Source organism: Magallana gigas, chromosome 9 (genome assembly GCF_963853765.1).
Source record: "Magallana gigas chromosome 9, xbMagGiga1.1, whole genome shotgun sequence".
Lineage (NCBI taxonomy): Eukaryota > Metazoa > Mollusca > Bivalvia > Ostreida > Ostreidae > Magallana > Magallana gigas.
The window spans coordinates 26847162-26873634 of NC_088861.1; the positions used below are offsets into that span (position 1 = coordinate 26847162).

Consider the following 26473-nt stretch of genomic DNA (forward strand, 5'->3'; position numbering starts at 1 on the left):
AGTGTTATTGGACCTATGGTGAGCTTTGAGAGAGAAGCATATTATTTTTTATGTAGATTTTCACCAATAGAGTTGTTCATCAAAGAGTCTGACTGATATCATGGATATGAGGAGTGGATCTGAGATTTCAGTGATGAAGACATCAGTTATCGTAGGTAACTGTTAGAACCAGGCTCACTTTGATTCAAGTCATGTCAATACAGCTGAAGAGTAATATGGTGAGAGAGGATTTAATATTTTGTCATCAACTGAGTATTTTCTGGGGGAGAAAACAAGTGCGTTACATGTACAATTGTGAAAAAGCATAATCTAACTAGTTACCGGTAAATCAATTTTTATGCATAAATATGAACATTCATTATTAAAATCGCTTTCAAATGCATTGTGTAGTTTATTTTAAAAAATCTCATTATTTATTAAATATATCACATGTAACTTTTTTGATTTGTGCTTTGTTTTGTACAGTACTTTTTGTCGACTTTACTAGAATTATTTCATGTTACATTCAGATTACGGACTTGCTTGGACTGACGCAAGCAGACAGTTGTAGTTTCCATTATGGTAACCTTCACTTATACCAAAAAACCGGCTGTTCGTTCTTTGTTTATAACTATGCAATCATACTGTTAAATTGTAGATTTTAAATTATTCAAACTGTGACCTCTTAACCATAACTGGGCTCCAAGGAGTGCTTCAAATTTTAATACTGGAATATAGTTTAGATTTTAAATTTTTCAAAACATGACCACCAAACTCAAGTAAAAAAATAAGAATAAGAATTTCAATGTGTATTAGAAATATTCTTTGAAAGAACTGCAATGCTACAATTTGTCATATTATTATGTATGAAAGTGCCATAAAGCGTCATTAAAGCGTTTGCATTTTAAATTGTGCTCAATAAATATTTGTAAAAAAAATCTTTTTAAGCAAGATATTCTCTACTACATTGTCAATTTGTTTTATATATGACTCCATAAAGGTGATCATTGTCGGATACCCACGGGGGATTGCGTCTTTTACTAAAAGACGCGATCACCCGTGGGTATCCAACGATGAAACGTGATTTGATCAGTTATTGCTATTGTTTTCTTGTGAGCGATGTGGCCCATGGGCCTCTTATTTTATCATTACAGCTGTAAATGTCATAATAAGTGGATGTTATTTTGTCTTCTTTGGTGTTTTATGTGGGTATGAAGATAAATAGCAAAATACAGTATATAATTAACCCGCTTTAGTATGCTGTGTTATTTTTTGTCTGCAATTATTGATACCTTCAAAGTCCGTCTGAAACTAATTTCCACAGAGAAAAAAAACACGTGCTTAAAGATATTTCATATTAAAAAAGCGTTTTCGGATGAACGAATGCGCTGAAATTGAGAATTAATATGACTGTAGACCCGAGATAAAAGAGGGTATATTTCGTGTTCCTAAATTCCTGTCATCTTCAAGCAGTAAAATTGTTTCCTTTGGTGGTTCTTCCTTTTCGCTAGCCAAGAATGACGATCCACTGTGTCTCTATATTCTCTATAGAAGGTGATGGTTCTCACACAGTCAAATTGGGTTAGAAGGTGCACGTTATTCGGTTTAGACAAAATAATCTCAATAAACACTGTGGCATTAGAAATGTAGTATAAAATACCCTGTTGTTGTTATCTTACAATTCATTTCATTCTCGTCTGTATAAAACCTTAATAATGATTAATTTTTATTATACAATCATAAGAATTGAGTAAGGAAGTGTTTGTGTGTGTGCGTGGGAAAGGGGGGGGGGGTTATAGGGCCTGTGAATTGCGTTTGATTAATATAGTTTCATTAAATTCTTAAGTACTACTCAGTATCCTTTTGACATATTTAAATTTTAGCAATTACAATGAATTACCAATTAATACATGCATTATGACGATATGTCAGAAGGACCCATAAATAAGATAAATATTGTCTGCCATTATATAATCACATTAACATGTATTTGAGATTTAACAAATTAACGATCAGCGCCGATGGGGAGAATAGAGATGCTTTACCATTGGGTGCATTGGCGGATCCAGAGCGGGGGGGGGGGGGGGGGGAGTTCCGGAAGTCGGAACCCCCCCCCCTTTCTCTGGGACATATGAATTTTTCGAAAACGTTAATGCCTATTTAAAGGCAATTTTTCCCATTTATAATAGAAATACTGTAATTATTTCAAATAAATGCTTTAAAAATTGCTTTTTTAAAGAATTTCGTATACTGCGTCCAATAATTTTGTTCTTATATGAAAAAAAAACCCTATCGATATTTTATCGAAATAACGTACATGTACATTGTACTCCTTAAAATCAGCATCTGGTGTTTACTACACTGAGTAAACATGTGGAAAATGAAAGAAAAAATACATGAAATTAAGCAGTATCTTAAAAAACGCAGATTTATAATAACATCTACAATGTATTTTTTACTCTATTTTTAAAAAAAAAATTGATTATAGTTTATACAGTTTTGAACTGTCATGCCATCGAGTAAAACGACGTTCAAGTACGAGTACACGCATTCGTTTTACTCAAGTTTAAAAGTATTGTTTAGTTAACTAACTAAAGTAATTATAATAGATGAGTTTTACTTCCTTTCATACGAAAAATATACAAAGGAAATTACATGACCCGCTTATGCGGGTTATATATATAAGCTATTTTTCTGGAATGCTAGCTACCTTCATACACACATGAAACACGAAAGAAAGCTTTTTTTTGTTTTGTTTCCAAGAATCGGAAATGATGTTACAAAAATACCGTGTAAAGGTTTTATATGTAAACCACTATGAAAATGCCCAACTTTTCAAAAGTTTTCTAAATATGATCGCATCTGTACTAGTGCCGGATGATGTAGCGCACCCATTAAAGAGGTCACATCAAGTTCCCTGGGACGACAATTGCTTTTACCATTGTATTACACACGTACCATCTATTCAGCAGATAAATTATCCCCATTCTTTTGTCATATCCTATCATTTAGACCTTTATTTAAGAAGGCAATCGATAGAAATCAAAATCGATGTATAGTTCAGAATAGACATATAAAATTACCAAAATATCCATTTTTAAAATAGTTTGTCGTAATTAGTCTGAGTTATTTTTTGTTTCTTAGTGTTTCTTTTCTGTCAAGCATAGACGCACTTTCTCATTGCTGGAGACTTGGGTTTCTTGAGGCTAAATATTATGCAAATCTTCCTTACCTAAACCAAAACGCTCAATAATGCTGTTGAAATAGATGTAAAATAGATAGTGATAAGATAAATGTTTATTAAATACAGTTGTATACGCACGGAAATGTTCAAAAACTCCTTGTTTATTGACAAATGATGAATTTTGCACATATTGGTTTTTATCAAATGGACCCCCCCCCCTTTTCCAAATTGCTGGATCCGCCTCTGTGGTGGGTGAGGTATCCCAGCCTATCGTTAATCTGTTGTTAAATTTCACTGGCACCTGTCAGGGTACAGTCAAATTATACAATATATGTACTCATACATAAGTGTGACTTATTTTTATAGAAACGAGTTAGTATGCACCGACAACTTGATATAATACCTTTGAAATGTGTTCTTTTACCAAGTCACTCTTAATGTCCAAACCGATAGTTCTAGTATACTTCTTGCATACGTAGAATGACGAAGGCATTTGTATGATATATGCAGGATTTACGGTCATTGGGATATTTCGAAACATTCTTCGTTTCGTGTTTTCGGAATTTTGAACTTCAGAAGTATCGCTATTCCGAGTACAAAGACCTTCTCTACAAATCATACCGGTAACCATCTAGACGAGGACGTCTACTTTTTCCGAAGCGCGAGAGAATTATCATGGAGTGAATTTTTGACAAACTTTTGTTGAAGAATTTTTTCTAAAATTCGACTTACTTTTATATATTTTCAAAAGAATTCATTAATGTACCTTTCCCCTTTGTACAACAAGACAATAATTCACTTTAGTTATAATTGCTTAATTATTCTTACACCTCACCTTTAAATTTAATGGCTCTCTCAAATTGAAGTTTTACTCTATGATATATGTCACTCATACTCAATTTCTTATTTCTAATGTTTTCAATTCATATTTGTTTTGTGATATACATGATTGTCGAGAAAGAGGAATTAGGTTTCGGGATTTTCAAGTGTAGTTTTTTTTATTCCCAGAAATCACATATATCGACCTAACTATAAGTAAAGTGCTTTTTACCATCTTTAGAACAGTTTAGTCTAACATTGTTGCCGGATGTATAACGCCTTATTTTCCTCAGTGATATTATATCAAATCTAAAATTGTAATAAGGGGAAAAATGGACTGATGTAATTATTTTTTTTTTTACTTTTTATAGAATGTTGGGAAATAATATGAACTATTTAAATTGTAATTTTCGTCGAGCTTGGTTTCTTTTTTTTAGTTCCACTACCCGGGAGACAGAAATGATCCTCAATTAAATGTTTAAGTGATGTTTTAATACATGTAAAAAAAAAAAACCGGTTAAAGTCGCAAAAACAGAAATGTTTTGTAACAGATATCTGTTTACTGTTGGAACAAGCATCAAATAATTAACATCAGTTTTACATATATCTGTGCAGAGGCGAATCCAGAAGAAGGTTGTGCCCCCTTCATTTGAAAATGCTAAAGAAAAGAAAAAAGAGGGAAAGAGAGAGAGAGAGAGATAGAAAAAAAGGAAGAAAAAAGAATTAAAAATAAAATCGCCCAAAATACACATGCATTTAAAGTAGAATGTTTTGGCATTGCTTGTACTTGTATAACTGTAGATAGGTGTTTGCCATGCACCAATAGTTATAGTGATGTCGTACACACACGTAGCATCACCCCCCCCCCTTTTCTTTTCTGGCAGCAACTACTTTTCTTAAATTTACGTATAAAAAGTTGAATCAGCTTGTCCCCCTTTTTTGGATTGTGTGTTTAATATTGAAATGAAATAAAGAAATTATGAATGAATTTGAAGTTATATATATATATTACGCCAGCCCGGCGCCCCCCCCCCCCTCCCCAACGGATTAGAATTTTGAAGATATGTATGCCTCAAAACCGATGCTTTTTGTATTTTGTGGTCGAAAAAATATAGTATCTCAATATGTAAACTAGAGTATCCAATCCATCTGTTTTTGAGAACTATATACCTCAATTGTTTTAAAATTTAAGAGAATTAGAGCATCCTGCGTAAATACCATTTCCAACTCCTCATCCTTAAATAGCTTAAAATTTGGATTTAAAGAAGATGGGGGAACAAGATAGCGCAATTACCCATTTGGTTTTGTCATAAAAACAATTTCAAATTAATTTTTTTCCAACCGAATATACTACATGATGTTATATTACAAGTTACAAAAGCACAATTTCTAATCATATTCAGTTTTGAATATTTTAACAAACGATAGAAAAAACAAATAAATTCATAAGTTTTGGTATCCAACCCACAACCTGAAAACCCTAGCTCATGAATGTTACCTTATGTATGGTGCTCTAACCACTGAGCCATTTCAGTCACAACAAACTCCATTGTTAAATGTTAAATGCAACTTCAACCAGAAATTTACGGACTTGTAGTATTTCTCTAAAACGTTTATTTGTTGGGATACAAAGTGATATTTTTAAAGTATCAGGCACGTAGCCCCCCCCCCCCCCCCCCACACACACTTTTTCTGGCAGCAACAAAGTTTTTAAAATTTACAATAAAAAATGGAATTATCATTGAGTTGGCCCCACGGATTAGGATTTTGAAGATTTTGGGAAACTAAAAATTTTCCTTTTTTTTTTTTTTTTTTTTTTTTTCTTGCTTGTCAAGATTTTTTTGATGAGTCTGCCCCCCCCCCCTCCCACTTTCAAAAACGATGCTACGTGCCTGAGTATAGTGGGTCAACTCTCCATGTTTTTGTCGATTGAAATCGCGGTTTGATTTCCTTTAAACCTTACATAGACTTAGACAAAAATATGGAGCCCAGACCCACTCTAGTCCAGAAAAGGCATTGAAGTTCTAAAAATGACACTATTTGGAGGTTTTGACACGCATACGCCAGTTTAAATCAACCTATTCTAAATATTTAACATACCGGTATGTAAAGGTTATAAATCGATGTTTTGTCAAATATACATTGTCTTCAATGTTGAATAATTTAGGAAGAAATTATAAGATTTGTTCATATTTTAATTTATAGTATCTTATCTATCCCTGTATAGGCAGTTTACACGCCAAATTCACCCATCTTTTTTCTTCAAACTTTTGTATTGAGTAATAGGCACATACTTGTACATTCATGATTTGTTCATAAAAAAGTCAATTAAAGAAAATACATGTAGATATTCCTTAGTCAGACACGTGACGATTTCAACGATTAGAGAACATCATATCACCGTTTTGAAGTGTTATTATTATGCAATTTTTAAAAAATATTTTTAATATTAAAATTGTAAAATTCCTATTCGATTTAGATACACTAATATTTAAAGACGACGAAATATTCAACTTTGCACGATGTTAGAAAACAAAATGTCTAACTAGACACCCTTAACTGCAATTTTTAAAAAATAAAAATTGTAGAATTCCTATTCGATTTAGATAGACTGATATATAGAGACGACAAAATATTCAACTTTGCAATATTTAGGAAACATAATTAAAAACCCTTGACTGCAAAAAAGACTTCGCCCCTGGACCCCCTAATCATAGATGGGTCTCCATGCAACCGCCCCTATATCCCCTTCCCCTGAAAAACTTCCTGCAAGCATACATGAACTGTACTTACATGATCACAAAACACGCCCAATATCTATAAATCTCTCCCACCTGTGTGGACTCAAGATCGTGGCTAATGACGTTGTTGAACTTTATGCCAGTAGGCCTAATTTCCCCCTCAATTCCCGACCTTTGAAAATTTTCTGGATCCGCACCTGGGGACCCCCCCCCCCCTTCTACGTTAAGCACGTCCCAAAAGTTTTTAACTTCTTACACAATAACTTTGTCAATATTCTTGGTGATTCCCATCACGAACAACAGTTTACAATATAATTTGAACATTGCAGGAAGGAGGCGACACATTGACCTACATATAAAGAAATCACGTGACGATTGTACAAGTAACCAGACCCGGAAGAGAAAATACCCGAATCGCCATGTTGGGAGTTTGAAGGTTTGTAGTTTGTAAATGAATAAGTAACATGATTATAAAGAAATAATAATGAAGAACATAATCAAAATTGTACAGTGGGCATCGTGTAATGTTTTACAATCAGTTACCGAACAAACTAGACCAGTGCCATTGGTGTGTGTCCGGAGGGGGGGGGGTGGGCGCACGGACCGACTAAGAAATCCTATAAAAGTTGGAGAAAGCGCGGAGCGGATCCTGACGGCCACAGGATGTCAGGAATCCCAGGAAACTACCATTCATATAGAAAAACGTAATATAATTTTCAAAAGTAAAATTTTAAAAAAGTAGGGCTTTGACATCCCCCCCCCCAACTTGAAAAATAAAAATCACCCCCACCCCAGGACCTGTGCATGAGATTGGGAAGTGACACAACTTGAAACTGGTTAACCCTATAGCTCAGTAAGTAGAGCGTAGGGGGGGGGTCTTGATTCTACGTACCTCCCATCCTTGTGAGAACACTTTTGACTACACATACAAAACTGACATAGAATTAATAAAAACAAGTTTGCTAATAATAGAATACATTCATGTAACTGTTCTTTTATTCTTTCAGAAATCATTAAAAATCTCATCAAGGTGTCTGACCATGGACCACCGTACTTGGGCCCAGGATGTGTTACGGTGTCATCTCTGTGAGACCCCTGGCCCCCCTATGTACTGTGACATTTGTCATATACATCTGTGTGTAGTCTGCGTTGGAAAACATCTCCTAGATGAATCCAAAGAACACAAAGTAGTGCCATTTAAGAAGAGGGGACTAAATCCTAAATGTTCCAAACATTCCACACAATTATGTGACCTTCATTGTGAACAATGTAACATTCCTATTTGTGTGGAGTGTGTATCCTCAGGTGAACATCTAGGACACAAACAAGTGGGCATTTTAAAAATACTAGATACTAAGAGAGAGGCCTTGAAAAAAGATCTTCAAGAATTAGAAAATACCATTTATCCTAAATACCAAGAGATCGCATCTAACATCCCAGTTCAGAAAACTGATCTGAATAAAAATTCCAAGAAATTAACAACAGCTCTAAACAAACATGGAGAAGACTTGCACAGAGAAATAGACATTGCCATCAAGAAACTGAAATGTGACATGGATGAAATGGAATCCAAACACCTGGTTGTCCTGAATAAGCAGGAAAATGAAATCAAACACACCATTTCTGAAATCACACAGAGCATTGCTGATCTGAAGAAATTACTCATCTCCAATGATGTCAGCCTTGTCTCTACCTACAAATCCAGGAATGCTGAATTCAGAAGATTGCCTCCTAAACTCACAGTTTCCTTACCAAGATTCACTCCTCAGAAAATTAACAAAGAACAGATTTATCAGCAGATTGGTTCTCTGTCAGCGTTATCCATCAAAACAGAAGAACATGGCTACACAATGGATTCTCCCGGTGCTGAGTCCTCTCCCCCAGACAGACGGCTCATTGATGTACCACGGATCATCACAGAAATAAACACCGAGTATGGAGGATCTAATGAATTATGCAGTGTGTCCTGTCTGAGTGATGATGAAGTATGGACGAGTGGTATGGACAACATGATGAGACTCTACAACCTCCACAGTAAACTAGTGAAGTCAATCCAAACCAAGTCAGGGGAGATACCATATGACATAGCAGTGACACAGAGTGGTGAACTAGTTTATACTGATGACAGTGATAGAACTGTGAACATAGTGAAGAATACACAGATACAGACAGTGATCAGACTACAGGGGTGGAGGCCTTTCTATGTCTGTAGTACCTCCTGTGGTGACCTCCTGGTTGTCATGATCACTGATGATAAGAAACAAGCAAAAGTTGTGCGTTACTCTGGCTCCACAGAGAAACAAACGATTCAATACAATGACAAAGGACAACCTCTCTATTCATCTGATATTTACACTAAATACATCAGTGAGAACAGAAACCTAGATATCTGTGTAGCTGACAATGGAGCCTGTGCAGTAGTGGTGGTCAATCAGGCCGGCAAACTCCGGTTCACCTACACCGGCCCTCCCTCTACTACCAAGGAACCATTTAGACCAGTCGGCATCACTACAGACAGCCAGAGTCGCATCCTGACAGCAGCCTGTTACAACCACCGTATCCACATTCTGGATCAGGACGGACAGTTCCTCCGCTACATTGACAACTGTCATTTAGAATATCCATATGGTTTATGTGTGGACACCAGAGACAACCTCTTTGTGGCTGAAAATGAAACAGGTATAGTGAAGAAAATCCAGTATTACATGTAAACAAACTGTGATCATAATATTACATGTCTACAGAGTGAACATCAAATATCTATGTAGATAAAGTGATTGTGTTTAAATGTTGTAATACATTAACAAACTATCTATGATTATATCAAATACATGTATTACCAAACTGTGTTTATTTTATAATTATGTTATGTTTTATCAAACTGTGGTGACAGTAAATGTCACAATTCAGACGCTGTGTATTGTTCTTGTATATATGATTACTTACTATCTGTATATTTTACATGTAAATAAACTGGTTATATGTGTTAATAAATGTAAACTATCAGAACTTTGTTAATATCGTTGCTTATATAATTACAAAGACTTTTGTCATTGCAAAGATTTCTTATTCTTTGGTAAATAGTTTTCTAACTATAAAGAAAAGTAATATGTGTATGTAAAATTTATATAAAATTTATATAATTTTCAATAGGTAGGAGAACTTGACCTACCCCTGGAAAGAAATGTTTGCATTATCGAGTGGCCTATGATCAATATTTCAGAATTTATATGAATATTATAGATTTCAGATTTATTAATAAGTTTTATTTTGTATGTATGAGTTATATCCCTTTGATCAAAGTATCTCTTAATATTGAGGAGGCTGGATGGTCATCAAGTTAACCCTCAGATCTGCCTAAAATTTTAAGATATGATTTGTTTAAGTATAAGCTATTATTTAGGAGGAAAAAAAACAAATTTTTTACATTCTAAATTTAGTAAGGAAAAAAATCAATACATTTTACCTTTTAAACTTGGGTACATATACTTATATATATACATGTAAACCTTCTCTTGTAAATGAGACCAATGCAGTATACCCATTAACCATGGCCACGACCATCGAACCCTCTAAATACAACAAGCAAACTCTGCTCAAATCAAATTTGGAAGGCCCGCACAAAATTGCTGTGGCAAGAAGTCCTATTAATTAAATGAGCATAAAAATGCCATTTTAAAGGGCGTTAATCTAAAGTCTATCAAACTGAAAAGTATGAAGAAAATCCGTGACTATGTGTGGCACCAATTTTTATTCTTACATAGAATTACGCAGAACCAGAAACTTTTCCAGGGAGTAGAAGGGGAGGGGGTCCAGGAGATTCCGATAAGTTTATTTGTCGGGGTGGGGGGGGGGGGGGCGGATCCCCCTCTCCCAACCCGATTCCCTCTAGATCCGCATATAAATATACTGAATACTGTACCACCTTCCCACATACATGTATATACTATATAGTGACGACTTGTAGCTTCAAGAAAACACAATCATGATTTTTTTCATTTTCTTTTTTTTGGCAAGCTTTGGTTGTCACGTCATTTAGGCATTTACAAGTTGTATGATAAGATGTATGAATTGTGGGGGAAATGAAGAGTTTCCTTCAATACAAAAAATAATAGCAAAAAAAAACCCAGGCGTTTTCTTGAGGTAAATTAAATCTACGTTAGTTCAAACAACATATCAAAAGAGGGAGCGCATCATCCCATGTGAAGAATATTGTGGGTTTTTTTTAAATAAATAAGATCTATTTCTATAGCTGTTAAAAGTAGATCATTCATAACCATTTATGTGCACATTGCATTCTTATGATTTTTTTCTCGCTAATATTCATATACTTTTTGCTTTGTTCGCGACCATTTTCGGATTGCGGAAAAGTCATGATCCATTTGATCTTTGGTACACAAGAAATTAATTAATTCTCTCTCTCTCTCTCTCTCTCTCTCTCTCTCTCTCTCTCTCTCTCTCTCTCTCTCTCTCTCTCTCTCTCTCTCTCTCTCTCTCTGTGCGGTATAGCAATTTATTTACAATTACAGCTCAACAATTAAGAGAGCTCGATGGTCGTTGCCATTTTTAGACGGGTTTTCTCTCCTTTAGAAGAAGAGCTCTATATAAAAGGGGTGATATATATTATTTTTTTCTTTGCTGAGTAATAGCTTCATTATAGCTTATCAAATCTTATCTTAAATTCATAGGTAGATCTGATGGTGAACCTGTTGACCAACTAGCCTTTTTAAACGATTACATGTTTACTTATACTAACTTCTTTATATAAAAAAAGATCAAGTTAACAATAGGCGGTTCTAAACCTTTGATGTCATCAGCAGCTGCGTATATTTATCTACATCCAGCAATCCACTGAGGCTGGTGAATCAGTCCTTGGTTTGCTAGTGATGACAGTGGCGTACGTAGTCACACATTTGACCCTATAAGTGTATACGACTAACCAACGATAAAATGTAACTATATAAAAATATGAAAATAAATAAGTAAAATAAAATGAAAATGAAAAAAAAATTGATAAAAATAATGACGATATAAGTATAACGGGGGTCCTTTGGTATAAATATACCGGTATTCTGTAATATAAATTTGCAATACATACATTATATTGCTGGTCAATATTAATTGGCACATAGCTTTTTAGGTTAATAATTTATTAAAATAAAGTTATAAATATTCATAAATGTACAATCATGCAATTGTACATTTGAATTATATAATCTAAAATATACCGACTATAACATAAGTTTGAAAGCCCCCTATCTTCCTGCCCTCCCCTCTGACTTGCTTTAAATTTGATAAGTTGCAGTTGTTTTTTAAACCCAAAATGTAGAGTAAATTTCAATAATAAAAAAAAAAAATTCTCAGAACATAGGGTCATGGGAAAAAAAGGGAAAAAATCGCAATTCTTGACATAAAAATGTTTCTGATAAAAAAAAAATTACTTAGTTTTTTGTTATCATATTTTGACGTTTGATGATAGTTTAAAATTTCTCTATTATAAAAAGATGTCATGCCGATATTGTGATATTTTTGTTATAAAGATATTAAATTGATTGATACCTTCAATTTGTACTAAATTAAAATAAAACGACATTCGATCTATATTTAAAGGTTTAAGATATCAGATAAATTAAAAAAAATCTTCGTATTCTTCATATCAAATCATATATATATTATAAAATAGATTAGCATTTGTTCTTAAAATTACCAAACAATAATGATAACAAGAAGTTCCATCTTAAAAGATTAATTAACTACATTCAGATTTCGTTTGGGTAGAAATTTAAAGAAGGATAACTCTGACCATGCTCACCTAGCAGGAGTTATCGAAACTTGACATGGCGGACGGGGAATTAAAAACTCCCTTGTCGACAACGCCAACCGAAGATTTTAACCCACTGGCGGAAGATCCAGACAATTTCATCAGGTAGATTAGCTTATTGTAACTTAGATATTTTGCATAATCAAAATAATCGTGCTAAAACAATGCATCCGACCTGCATTAATGCTGCAAGCAAGCAGTGTCGTGAACGTCGTACATGTTATCTTGGACGGAATGACTAGGTGATACAAACATTGTATCATTGAGTCTTAGAATACACAAAATAAACACTTAGCTATCTGTTGGAAATTATTTACATTTGAAAGAGCTGTAAGACAGTGTTTCAAAAAATGATTCTGTGTAAATGGGTTTAAGGTTAGTGTTGATAAAAAAGGGGCTTGGAAAGGGGAGGGGAGTGGTAAGACATTAGTGCATTGTCGACCTGGTTAGAACAGCGTTTGATGAAATTGAAATAAGACTGTAATGTTTGATGCAGGGTGTTTTTGTTGGTTCATCAATCCTTGGAGTTACATATGCCAAATTACATGTAAGGTGCAATAATGATAAACATGATAAAAAAGTCCTAGTCTGAGAGAGAGAGAGAGAGAGAGAGAGAGAGAGAGAGATTTGTTGCATTATTTAAACAGTGTTATGAATGATTTATTTTGTGTTTTTCTATGGTTATGACATATTAATGCCATGTTTATGAAGTGTGAAGTGAAATTTAATTTTGTCAGTTTTATTTTTTTTTCTCAGTGGACATTCTCCTCAAAGACAAGGTCATCATGATGCAGATTGTAGTGGAAGTGAAGAAGAGGGTGATTACCAATGTAATTCTATGGAAGAAATGTCAACAGGAAACTTGTATGGTGTCACCCCACCAACTTATATGCGTGGAGTAAAAAGAGACAAGAAAAAACACCAGACAAACATTCAAAAATCATCCTATAAACAATTCACAGAACTGAAGAAGGCCTCCAAGAAGTCCCATCGAAATGCGGTTATAAAAGAAAGGTATGCAAATGACCCTTTATTTTGCAAACTTGGACATATAGACTCTGATGACAATTTAGACAAGGATTTTGCAGACGATAAAGATAAGAGAAGCATGGATCGACGAGAAATGAGAAAGAAAAGCATGACTAAAACAATTGCTCATGAGCGCTTAGCGAAAAGAAGTTCTAGCGATTTAGCTGCCATAGACACATCTACAGTGGATGTTCCTGTGCCTCAGGCGGCCGCAAAATTTGACACCTCTGGAAGATTTTCTTCCTTTAATTTCGGCAGTAAATTGCCAGTGGATAGTTCCGGCAGATTCACATCGTTTAATTTGAAATCTCATCCCCTCTCCATGATGGGACAGTCTCTGAGCTCAAGCTGGTCTGTTGGAAGGAGTGAACACAGGAGGCAGTCTGTGGTAAATGTGGAAGTGCCCAAAGAGAGAGTGGATTTTTTCAAGATATTCTCAACACTGCTTAATATGGGCTCAAATTCCAAAAAAGAGAAAGACGCAAAGGGAGTGAAAGAAAAAATGAGTTACAGAAGGCAGATCAGTTCAGAGCAGGAATTGTGGCAAGAACGTTACAAGGATTACCTGTGGCTGGAACTTCAGATGGAAAAAAATGGATTTCAGAATCAGCTTGAACAGGAGGAATTTCTACAAAATGAGAGAGCAAAAATTCCAGGTGTGATTGAAGAGATACTGAATTTTAGGTTTGAATGTTCAGTAGAACTTAGTGACAGCAAGAGTGAAGAAGATTCCTATGCTAATCGGCAGAATGAAGGGACTGCATATTCATTCACTCTTTCAAGTGAAACTGTCGCTCAACAGAGGGAAGCTTTGAAATACGTCCAAGAATTGCTGGACAAACTAGATTCTTGTGAGAAACTGTTTCCAACATCAAGGTCCTTTGCAAAAGAATATGAAATGTATAAAAATGAACAATTTACTCAAAGAGTGAAATCACTTTATCTTTGGCAAAGTATTACCAAAGATCTGTGCCACAAAATAAAAAAATTAGGACTAGTACTTGGTGCACAACACGCATCAGATTTAGACTGGCCAGTTATAGAAAGTCCCCGATCATCGGAGGAATTTGATTTTACAGGTTTAAATAGGGTAGATATTCCTAAAATTCAAGAATCTGTCAGTGGAAATAGCGAAGACGAAGTTGAAATTCCATCACCAGAATGTTTAGGTGCACAGACAGACAATGCTAAGCGTGTAACGTTTACACTCCATCCTTCAAGGGCATCAAAGATCAGTAGTCCGGACTCCTCTGAGATTCCTTCGAGAGGATCCAAGTTGTCCTCGACCTACTCCCTCGGTAGTCTCTCTCGAGCCTCCAGTGAAGCCAGCCTTGATGAGCTGCATCACACTTCAGCCAAACTGTTGTTTAGAAAGTATGTAGACAAGACATTAAAGCGAATGGGCATGAATAAAATGTTGTTGAGGTTCAAAGAGCTCTTGGACAGAACGTTACAGAGAGCAAGAGAAGCTTTACAGAGACCAAAGACTCTCCCTCAGTTAGAAATGCAGGTAAACAAGTTTTAACATTTGCAGTAGTTTTAAAGAAATTTGCAGTTTTAATGCATTAGATTAGGATGTTTATCATGTTTATTTGTATTACAGTATCGACTAGACACAACTTAACACCAAAGCAGTCCGTAAAAGTTTTAAAAAAAAATGCATCTGATCTCAGGTCTGATCAGGGTCTGTTATGGGTTTACTCGGGGTCGGTTCTTGGGGTTGGCTTTATGCACAAAAGCTGATTAATCTTTTTTCTTACAACCTGTAAACCCGCACCTAATATATTCCAAATACACAATCAAGTAGAGACTTTTGGTCATATTTCAGTAGCAATTTAAGGGTCTGCTTCTGAAATCGGAGTCTGCTTTCGATGTTTGCTCTGGGTTAGCATGGGGTCTGCTTGGAGTCAGCTCTGGGTCCGCCATAGCAAACCCTAAGCAGACCCTGAGAGGACACAGGGAGCAGAATGGGGGTTTGGTTGGAGTCTACTTTCTGTTAGGTTGGGTCTGGTCATACTGTATATGTACTGCTATACATCTCTTAATTGTTCACGTCTAGCACTTCAGATGTTATGTCAGTGTCTGATCTAAATTTTAGGTTTTATTCATTAATATAATTATAAAAGAAATAAATGAATAAAATTTCACTTTTTGTTCACTGTGATTATTGTATATTAATTTTTTGTACAAGTTATATATTTTTGCTCACTTGCACTTTTGATTTTGCAGGTTTTTTAAAATCAAATTATTCAATTTTATTTGCCACAGTTCATTCAATTGTACTTCTTTGCCGACAAATTTCAGGATTTTCAGTACTTTTGATTTGTGATTGTAGTCACCAGAGGTAGATGGCACAGTCCAGCTCTCATCCTCACCCTCCTTGGATCTCCACTACGCCGACGCTAGCTCCACATCCATCAATTTCCACCGAAGTTCCAGCCTCACAGATTTCGGAGCTTGGTGCGAACAGTTCATCCAGATGGGCTTGCCTTCATTCCAGTCCAGCTACCTATTCCTACTGCATGTGTTTTTGGAAGTCATTCATGAAGCCTTGCGGCTTCGCCTGGAGCAGAGACCTGTTATCGACCCCTCGTTTCTCAGCATAAGACCGGTATGTTTTCAAATTTCATGTTAATGGCTACATGTCTGGTATAATGGGCAATACTGTTTGTTCCTCTTGCTTTTGAAATGGAATTAGAGGCCTCCATTTTGCATTATCTTATCTAGCAACACATTCAGAGTCTAAAAACCAGGACTATTTATAGAAGAAATTAAACATCTTTTTAACACTATGTATAGAACCTGTTTATAGTCATAGTCTTCATGAAACCATCTTTGTTTGGTTACGGAAGGACCAACCATTCATTGCTTATTACCAATACAAATTAATATTCATAATAATTACAATAATTACCACATGGATTCTGAAATGTACTAGTAAACCCATGCTTTGTGCATACTGTACTCTTTGAGATTTATTGTTCTATGTTAGCTTTTGAGAGAATGCAAAGAGGTTTTGAGGGGAGCGGTGATAGTCAAGCAGTATTTCCAGACCATGGTGGACGAGGTAACATCAGAAGGGGACACCAACACAATGAAAGATCTGGAAGAGTTTGACAACGATGTCCGCCAGATGTTAGAAGTAAGTTTAATAAGACCCACAAGATGTTACACGTAAATTTATGTCCTACAAGATCAGTGGTCCAAGTTGCGAATAAAATGATTTGCAACCAGAAATTATGAGTATTTTGCATATTTGTGACAGAGTAAATCCCGGCCAGCAATCATCTTTTATAAGTGTAAATGTAACTCGGAGCATTGCACAAGATGTTGGACATAAATTATGTTCCACAAGAAGTTAGATTCAAGTTTATATACTGCAATATGTCAGACCTAAGTTATAGTCTCGCAAGATATTACACATAAGTAAATGTCTCGCAAGATGCTAGACTAAGTTAAAGTCTTGCAAGATGTTAGACTTAAGTAAAAGCCTCACAAGGTGTTAGACTTAATTTAAAGTCTCAGAAGAAGTTAGATGTTGGTTTTTATCCTTGCTAAGAAGTATTACAGAGTCTGTGTTAAGTATCGAAGTCTTTTTGTATTCCCCAACATCACAACTCATAGATTTAGGAGATTTGATTACAGGCATAAACTCTTTGTATTTGTACTTGCTGCAGGTGTATTTCACATACCTACAGAGCTGGATGTTGGCTCTCCAGAGTCTCCCTGAGGCATCTCTCAGTCTGAAAAATGTCCTGGAGTCAGAATGGCTCTTCACCAAGCAGATATGTCCCCATGTTATTGGAGGGGAGGCAGAAGCAGGCAAACGATTCAGGTATTAGAATGTTGTATACAGGCCCTGTATACACTCCATCCCTGTATTACAGAGTTATTTTTGCTCTCGTAATTTTCACCCTTCTCCACATGCAATCAGTTTTGCCCCATTTTGGAGTCTTCCAGACAAAGTTGTGTTTAGAGAGAGCCAATATGAGATATTCAGATTAATCCAGTCTTAAATTTTTCCACTGACAACAAACGTGAAAGGTTGGAAATGAAACAGGGGCGAATATTCACCTAAATACAGTACATGTACTGGCTACAGACTTCATAATGATATTCTAAAACAGCCAATTTAGGTTTAAATTTTTACAAAGGTGTGATTTTGAAGGGTGAAGGAGAAGACAGCTCAATGTTTTTTTAAATCACTTTAGTGACATGGATTTTACATGTGCTTTCAGCTCACTGGCCAGTAGTCTGCTGAATTCTATTGCGGACTTTTTGGAGAGCGGAATTGATGATTTCTCAACAAGCCTGTACAACTTAACGATCAACGATGATAGCGTGGATAGATCAGACCCAGGGGAGAAGGACACTAACAACAACAACGACAGCGACACCAATGATGAAGTGCAGGATCAACAGAAGATGGTGATCCAGGATATCAGGTCAGAAGTGCAGGCAATATATATACGATTTTTGTCTCATGATGGTGAATCTAATAGCATTTTATATCTCTCTATAGTATTTGTCTCATGTGTAGGCTTTGTATCTCTTTATGGTTATTGTCTCATATGCAGACTTTATATCTCTTAATGATATTTATATCATATGAAAGCTTTATATATCTCTGTATGATTTTTGTCTCATATGCAGGCTTTATATCTCTGTATGATATTTGTCTCATATGCAGGCTTCTTAATGATATTTGTCTCATGTGCAGGCATTATATCTCTCTAGGATATGTGTCTCAAGTGCAGACCCCACATATCTCTATGATATTTGTCTCATGTGCAGACTTAATATCTCTTAATGATATTTACCGTATTTTCCCGACGACTCGTCGATGCGGACGACTCGTCGAATTGCTAATTTTTAGCCAAAATTTAAACAAAATCCTACGATACGTCGTTTCAGACGACACGTCGAACTTATCGCTTCAAAATGGTGTATAAAACTGCAGTAACATTATCAGTGTATGATGCCACGATGTCCCCGATATTGCTACCAATTATTATTAATGATTAACATTTAAACAATTACTCTTTATACTTATGCATCATATTTTCAATTACCGACAACATCTACAAAGTCGCTTGCATTGTAAACAATTCCCGATATCGCGTGTTATGCAAAATTAAACTTACTTTGACAGAAATATTTTATTCCCATGCATTAAAATAATCACCCACTCTGACCATCGCCAGTGTATCCGCCATTACGTAACCAGCCACCTGTTGACTCGGCGCGTGGTCAATGTTTGTTTAACAATTTCCGGTGTCAGAGGCATGCACCTGTCTCGTGTCGGACTTCAAAGGGGTATCTCAAAAGCAGAAAGCTTAGCAATTACTTTGATTTGATGAAACTTGTTTACTTTGTATCCAGTAATACAGTTACATGTTATTATTTTAAAGAGACACTGTCAGAATAGATCGATCATTTGTACGACTTGATAATGACGATATACGACATACATACGTTTCCTAAATTTTTTATTTAACAATAATCAAAGAATTGGACAATAATTAATTAATGAACTATAATCACTCTTATAACGGTACTCTTTATGTACACAGTGAGTGAAATTGCCGTATAGATTTCAGCCTTAGCAAGATTATTAACACAACCTGGATCAGTCTACCGTATAAACAATAGAGTTGATAATGGCCGATTACGTATTTTAAGATTGATTTTGACCATAAAATATTTCTTATTTATACTTTCCACTAACAACTCTTTACTAATAAAATAATAAAACTTTAAAACATTCCCTGGACCTACTGCAATATTTTTTCCCATCCAAGTTTGGTTTCAATTTTACTGCGCAATATTATCTTCCCACTATAGTGATATATGGAATCATGTGACAATGTGGTTATAAAAACCGAACGGTAAAACTTTTAATTGATTAAAAAAATACACCATTGTTCAATAACTGTTATTAATATGTATTCTAGTGTTAACAGATGAGTGAAAATGATAATAATTAAAGATGAACATTGAATTCAACAACGTAATTTTCAATAACACAGCCAGCTCAAGATGATTAAAACCAAGATTTTTAATATTTTTAGACGATAAGTCGAGTGCTCTGCTTCAGAGAAAAAAATACCGACTTATCGTCGGGAAAATACGGTATCTCATATGCAGGCTTTATATCTCTATTCGATATGTGTCTCAAGTGCAGGCTTTACATATCTCTATGATATATGTTTAATGACCCGCTATAAACATGCACCTCTCTGCAATAATTGTCTCATGTGCAGGCTATATATCTCTCAATGATATTTATCTCATGTTCAGACTTTACACCTCTGTATGATATTTTTCTCATGCTGGTTAATCTTGATTCATATTTTTGGGTTTCATAAATATTTGTGAAAATTAATTTTGCTGCATGGATTCAATGAATTTGCAGTTTCAAGGAAAAATTGTATTATGAAATTTTTTGATGAACATTTTATTTTATTAATCAAATCAACAACAACATTTCGGCGAAAATCATTTAAAACTATAGTATATTTCACTATGTTATTTGTCTGGGAACAGCAAAAGTAGAAGCATTTTAGAAGCATTCTATACCATGGACACAGAAATTCATTAATTTAAAAAATGAAATCAAACTCTCCCTCCCACCCCCACCCCCCCCCCCAAAAAAAAAAAATAAAAATTAATCTATAAGTTTTTCAGGCGAACAATTTTTTAAGATGGCAAAATAATACAATGTATAAGAATAAATGTGGCAACTTTTATCAAAATTATATGATGTTCAACAAACAATCTTATACTCATCGACATATTTGATTTTGTTTGCATGTCAGAAAATTCAAAAGTTTTCAATTTAAAAGAGATTGTGAAAAAATTGAAAATTAGACCATCTCAAAAATTACGGGATATACGGTATCATTGTATTGAAATTCTGTTATTCAAGATGCCTTTCAAATTATGTTTGTTACATCTGTGTGTTAATGATAATGTATTGATTTTACAGGCATCTGTTTCAACAGACATCAAGAAATTGCAAAAAACTCTTCAATGAAGCAAGAGAAAGGGCTTCAAAAGCATTAGGATTTGCAAAAGCACTGCGAAAGGTATCCTTACTTTATTCTAGAATTTGAATCTTCTAGATTAAAGTGAAAAACGTAATGTGGAGATTTTCTAAAGTAAGCTAAATTTTAAAACTGGCATGTACATGTACATGATGTATTTTACAGATTTATGATTCAACATAAGACTTGCAAGATCTAAAGGTATCAGATGTACAATTGACCAAAAAATGATAGCCAGCGCGAGTTATTCAATTTTGTATGCACACACCATTGCAGTTATGAGACCTGATTTTTCAAAAAATAATGATTCAATGCTCAAATACCAAAATATGAATCAACCATAAATGACTCTGTGATGTTGTAATAAGCATGCATTTTTTACATGATAAGATTGTGTACTCATACCACACATAACATCGGACATGGGAAATCTGGCTGAACTTGTCAATCAAATTTTGAGTATTTGATTTCTGTAAACAGCAAAGTGAAACAAATTGACTTTAAACCAGTCGGAATTGGTATCTAATAGCATTATTTGAATGATATAAAATCCAGCGATTTGAAAAAGAGTGAAAAATGTACCGTTCATGCACATACATGTAATATGAAATGCGAATCCCGATGAAAAATTGCAATCAGTGATTAGAAATTTCATTATTTGACTCTTGGTTACATGATTTACGGAAAAAAACAAGGATATGTTTAAACACAGTAATTAAAATAAATGTGTACAAGCATTTTAACCAAGAAATCCATTATGCATGGTACTTATTAAAAATAGTTAGTAGCAAATATGCCGTTATACAAATGTTAGGTCCAAAACACTCTGTATGTATAATGAAATTAGGTATACAAAAAATTGAACAAATTGAATAGGGCCATACAATTACCAGATTACCCCAATTCAAGTTATGCACAGTCACAATATCTACAAAATCAATACCGGTAATTAAAACGACTTACTCAGTATTTTTCGACGAAATACGCGACTTGTTCACTGCAAACTTTACTCTATAAATTAGGGTTTTTTTTCTTCACATTATTGCAATAGCGCCAGGGGAAAAAAATAACGTCATACAACGGCAAATGACGTAAAGCTGCTACAAGTCACAATCAGCGTAAGGGGGGGGGGGGAGTTAAAATAATTCGTTTTAAAATTATGAAAAAAAATATTGCTTGACTTAATGCATCAATTGTTAATTCTTTATTGTTTATTATGTTAAATAAATAATGGTGCGACTTTTTGAAAATTCATTTCAAGCTCCGTAATCTACCGAGCTCATCCTGGAAAATCCCGAGCTCTCAGGCTCAATTGTACATCCGATACCTTAAGTGAATTTATTTGACATGTTTGAAACATAATTCCTACAACTCAGATCATGCATATGAAAATGATATGCCAAATTTTGCCCAAGTGAATTATGTTGTGCTGTAATGAGAAGTATTTTTTTATTATTGAAGGATCTGGAAATAGCCGCTGACTTTAACATTGCAGTGACCACAGTTGAGCTTTAAGCTAAACTAAAAACAACTAATTTTGTGATGGTAAGTGTGTGATTGTGTCTGTAGCTTGAAGCAGTGAAATCTAGGCCATTTTCATTACACTTTATAACAGAAGGTGACCTTGAGCATTTTATCAAATAATGCTACAGAACCAGTTAATGGTAATGGATTCTTTGATTGGGATTGTATATATTATTTAAGACAAGTATCTTCTGCAGGTAAATTGGAAATTTCTTTCAGTGAAGAAAAGACAAAATATTTGTTTTTTCTTTAAGGTCAACTTCTCGACCAATGACCCCGGATATCTGATGTTCATCCTGTCCAGAATCGCTGACAACCGACGCCTCATCTTGCAGCTGTTAAATGTGACTTGTGGACAAGAAGACTTAAGCGCCTCAATACAAGACCTGGGTATGCTCAAAGAGGACGGCTACCTACTAATGGTGTGTTGTCAGGGTGGGCAGGGGAGTGTGAAGGACTGCCCCCGCTGGTTCGGTCAAATCGTCAATGTGGACCCAACAGCTGAAACGGCCATTGCATTGTCTCACATACAGGTACCATTTATACTCTCAAATGTTATGTAAAATATTCAGGTACCTCTATCATAATGTACAGTAAGCATTTACCAGCAGGTGTAATTTACACTTATTATGAGAAAATTTATATGAATGTAAATACTACAAAAATGGCCACATTTGAATTGATTGGACTATTATAATAGGAAAATTTTTGTACCATGAAAATTAAATGTCTTTTTTTATGTTTTAATTAAGACGGTTGGATGATCTTGGGCTTTTATAGACTATATTTATCTCCGTAAAAAGAAGATCTCTGTATAAAGATATACAGAAATATTCATATTTTAAAGCTAAGATAGTTAAAATACTTTTTTACTAAATAATAGTTTATAGCTTTGAAAATCATACCGAAATATTTAAGATGAATTAAGTGGCTCGACTCTTTGAATAGTAATATAAACTTAAGGTTGGTAGTATAAATCATTGAGATTGTTTGTTGTTTTCATGGAATGTTTGTTGTTTTAATGGTTTGTTTAATTGTTTTGTTCATTTGTAGGTAGAAGGCCTACTGCTGGTTGTTATTCATTCCTCTCAGCTCAGCGCCCAGAGAAAGGAGTTTGAATCTTTGATGGGGAAAACGGTGCAACTTGTGAATGAGCAGACATCTTGTCATCAAGCCATTGGGTATATCCCTCTAACTATTTTTAGAAACGGTAGGACAACAAAGTAGTGCCTATAAGCAAAATAGTCCCTATTCTTGCAGATTGTATATACATTTATTTGGACATTTTAAATCGGAATGCTTGACACAGGTCAGAGAAGAGAATTTTCAATTTTTAAAACAATTGTCAAAATTGAATAATCATTTGAAGAAAAGAATTGAAATTGTTTGATGTAAACCCTTTCCAAAACTGAGAAATTCCCTACTTTTACTTTCATTTTCAGAGTTTTTCAATACAGACGCAATTTGCCGGAAAACAAATCTGACTTCAAACCACGAAATTTGAACAGGAAAGAGACAATTTGATGAGCTTTCATTCAAGAGGTCCCTCGTTGCTGAAAGAAAATTAGGGCCGGAGCTATGAACCATAACGTTAACATTGCCGCCTATGGAAAATGCATTAGTGGACTATACCCATATTGAGCTCCATGCATGCTGGTAAGGCATATTTCTTACTATGATATTAAAGAAATTGTGATTTTAACTTGAACATAATTTATTTTGAGTTTTTACATAAAAAAATGAAAAGGTGTGTGTGTTTCTAATTATATATGAGTTTAGAAGACATATTTATAAATTTTGATACCAAATATCACTTCGGGTTTTTAGTGCGATCATTTCAAGCGAACAAAAGTGAAAGTAGAAAAGCAGAAAGTTTCCGGTGAGGAAAAATACTTCATTCTAGCAGTGTCCAGCTATCTAAGATTAGTTTACATTGTAAGTGAATTGAATTAGTGTCCGGTAGGTTCCAATTCTATATTTATGATGATAGATTTGCATTAAATTTGAGTAAATTGATTTGTCATGCATGTGGCATTACTATGTACCGAAGATGTAGGTATGCACTCTTTAACATGTAGAAGCCTTTTGCAAAAATAGATCAATATGTTGGGGTGGGTGTTGATATTGAATGCTATGGGGGGGGGGGTGTTGGTCTTTATGCTGTATAGATGTGTTGTGCATGAAGATGTAGTTATTGTTCCCTATATGTTCTCTCTTTCTGTATCTTTCCCCCTCTCTCTAATTCTCTCTGTGTCACTTAATCTCTCTCTCTCTCTCTCTCTCTCTCTCTCTCTCTCTCTCAAACTAATGGCTGCTTTTGACATAGAATTGCATATGTTGGGGATAGTGTTTGATAATGTAAAATTTAATTCAAAACATTTCATTTTAGATAACATGTAAATTGAAATGGAACTTCTTCAAAGAATAAAACACAACAATGAGCCACACTTGATGTAAGTAAAATTTATTTTTGTAACTACACTCGTCCAAGTTTAAAAGAAGAAACCTGTAAAACTATATACCCTGGCCAGTATTTTACATGCAGATAATTTAGAATATTAGATACTGGGAAACTTTACATTGATTATACATATTTCACAGACTTAATGGGTATTTCTTGTTCTTCTGGATTTTGAACTTCAGTTAGATGTATTCGACTCTCTTCCACTGGATGTCTTTTGATAATTTTTGTTAAATTTGTTACCATGGTAACAATTAATATACAAGAGTAAAAGAAAAAATCCTTATTAGCAAGTTTCTTTTCCCTATGACATATATTTAATGAGTTAAGGCATGGTGCATTTGTTCCGAATTTAGGCTTGAATAAAATTAAGCAAATATTACACTTATGTGAGTAAAAACAACTCATTACTATGACGTCATAGTTGAGGTAATCTCAAGCTAGCATCAAAATGGAGCAAAAACTGAATTGAGGGTCTCACATTATAGAGTCATATAACTTTATTATTTATAAACCAATACCTACATGTAATACATTGATGGATAGGGAAATTCCTAAGTCTATACTTTTCTATTTTACCTTTTTAGTGGTGTTTGAAAACAATTCTTTTTTGTAACTAAAGAAAAAGTAAAATCAGACATAATTGAGCTTTTTCATAAGAATATAAACAAAATGAATTTGGTAAAATATTGAATGTTTATGTTTTACATGTATTTTAATCCTTGAGATTAAAGTTTCCTCAATTTATGCAATTTGAAGAGCATCGAGTGCCAATGAGCTAGGCCTATATGTTGTGTAGGTAAATTATGACTGGACTGTTTCTTCCGATTTCATGCATGTGTATCAATGCTGCAAAATCCATAATTATGTATTGAATTTTTCCAAATTTGGAATCATGGTTCTATATAGTGTCTAGAGTGAATAAGCTAAGAATTGTAAATAACCACAATGACTGTTTTATATTGCTTTTCTATAAAAACACCGGTTAATGTAGTACCCGTTCATAAATTTTGTTAGGTTAATATAACAGTTTCTTTAAGTGCACCCGATTTCTATGATGGAAAGATTGCTATCAGTTGAGTTTCACACCTTTTTTACGTGGTAGACACTCATGAGAACCTTGTATAAACACTATGAGCCCCCAAATCACTTTGACATTTACCGAGAGCACTGGGCAGACAGAATTAGACACGCATTACCGCATGTTGCTTGGGTACCTGTTAAGTGTCAATCCAGTCATGTTTGATTAATGCACTTCTTTTTAAAAGATTATGTAACATGAAAAATGTGCTTTTAAAGAAGTTATTAAAAAACAAATTTTCCCTTGTATGCCTTGTTAGATATAGCCAAAACCGAAAGTTGAGGGAAAAACCTTCAAAATGAAAGCATGTCTCTATTGGTAGATCATAAAATATTTCCAGTTTGTAACAATAGCAATGATCTGTTATTATGATAGACTGCTTAATAACATTATCTTTCTTGACAAAATACTGTGGTTTCATAAATTTTTGTTGAATATTAATTAGGGCCCCGCAAGGATTTGCGGGTGCCCTATAGTAATCACTCTGTCCGTCCGTCCTTCTGTCCGTCCGTCCGTCTGTCACTCTTCCGTCCACAAATTTCCTGTTTTTTTCTAATAACTTTTTTTATGGTTGCCCAATCAAGTTCAAATTTGGTATGGTAGTTCAGTAGGCAGAAATACATATTTTGATGCTAAGTTTGGTTCTCTATGTCTTCTGGTTTGGAGCTGGGGTGGTGGGGTAGATTCATAACTATGCATAAGAAGAATGGGCAAAGAGAGATAACTGCTGAGAATGAATGGGCAAAGAGAGATAACTGCTGAGAATGTTACCATTGTATACATGGAAG

At 34.6% G+C, this 26473-nt stretch overlaps 3 protein-coding genes across 3 annotated transcripts; all 3 read left to right on the forward strand.

The window, feature by feature from the left end:
* The first annotated feature begins 6699 nt into the window (after positions 1-6699).
* Positions 6700-9663, forward strand: LOC105323131 (tripartite motif-containing protein 2). Its single transcript, XM_066071316.1, has 3 exons — positions 6700-6865; positions 7053-7159; positions 7731-9663. Exons 1-3 carry the CDS (start codon positions 6700-6702, stop codon positions 9432-9434), a joined length of 1977 nt encoding a protein of 658 aa, XP_065927388.1. The 3' UTR covers positions 9435-9663.
* Positions 9664-13359: 3696 nt separating this feature from the next.
* Positions 13360-22528, forward strand: LOC117692324 (mitogen-activated protein kinase kinase kinase 4-like). Its single transcript, XM_066071274.1, has 8 exons — positions 13360-15083; positions 15909-16184; positions 16566-16715; positions 17251-17408; positions 17812-18018; positions 20562-20661; positions 22081-22164; positions 22398-22528. The coding sequence occupies exons 1-7, from the start codon at positions 13383-13385 to the stop codon at positions 22132-22134; spliced, it is 2646 nt and encodes an 881-aa protein (XP_065927346.1). The 5' UTR covers positions 13360-13382; the 3' UTR covers positions 22135-22164; positions 22398-22528.
* On the forward strand, positions 22263-23370 carry LOC136271389 (mitogen-activated protein kinase kinase kinase 4-like). The gene is made up of 3 exons (XM_066071318.1): positions 22263-22283; positions 22398-22676; positions 23197-23370. Exons 1-3 carry the CDS (start codon positions 22263-22265, stop codon positions 23368-23370), a joined length of 474 nt encoding a protein of 157 aa, XP_065927390.1.
* The last annotated feature ends 3103 nt before the right edge of the window (positions 23371-26473 follow it).

Excerpts from the sequence above, each read along its gene's own strand:
- LOC105323131 (XM_066071316.1), top strand. The coding sequence starts at position 6,700 with ATGGGTCTCCATGCAACCGCCCCTATATCCCCTTCCCCTGAAAAACTT. Across the intron at positions 6,866-7,052 it reads CGTTGTTGAACTTTATGCCA|GAAGGAGGCGACACATTGAC; the intron begins GTAGGCCTAATT and ends TGAACATTGCAG. Across the intron at positions 7,160-7,730 it reads GCCATGTTGGGAGTTTGAAG|AAATCATTAAAAATCTCATC; the intron begins GTTTGTAGTTTG and ends TTATTCTTTCAG.
- LOC136271389 (XM_066071318.1), top strand. The coding sequence starts at position 22,263 with ATGCTACAGAACCAGTTAATG. Across the intron at positions 22,284-22,397 it reads TGCTACAGAACCAGTTAATG|GTCAACTTCTCGACCAATGA; the intron begins GTAATGGATTCT and ends TTTTTCTTTAAG. Across the intron at positions 22,677-23,196 it reads TTGCATTGTCTCACATACAG|GTAGAAGGCCTACTGCTGGT; the intron begins GTACCATTTATA and ends GTTCATTTGTAG.
- LOC117692324 (XM_066071274.1), top strand. The coding sequence starts at position 13,383 with ATGGAAGAAATGTCAACAGGAAACTTGTATGGTGTCACCCCACCAACT. Across the intron at positions 16,185-16,565 it reads CGTTTCTCAGCATAAGACCG|CTTTTGAGAGAATGCAAAGA; the intron begins GTATGTTTTCAA and ends GTTCTATGTTAG. Across the intron at positions 16,716-17,250 it reads ATGTCCGCCAGATGTTAGAA|GTGTATTTCACATACCTACA; the intron begins GTAAGTTTAATA and ends TACTTGCTGCAG.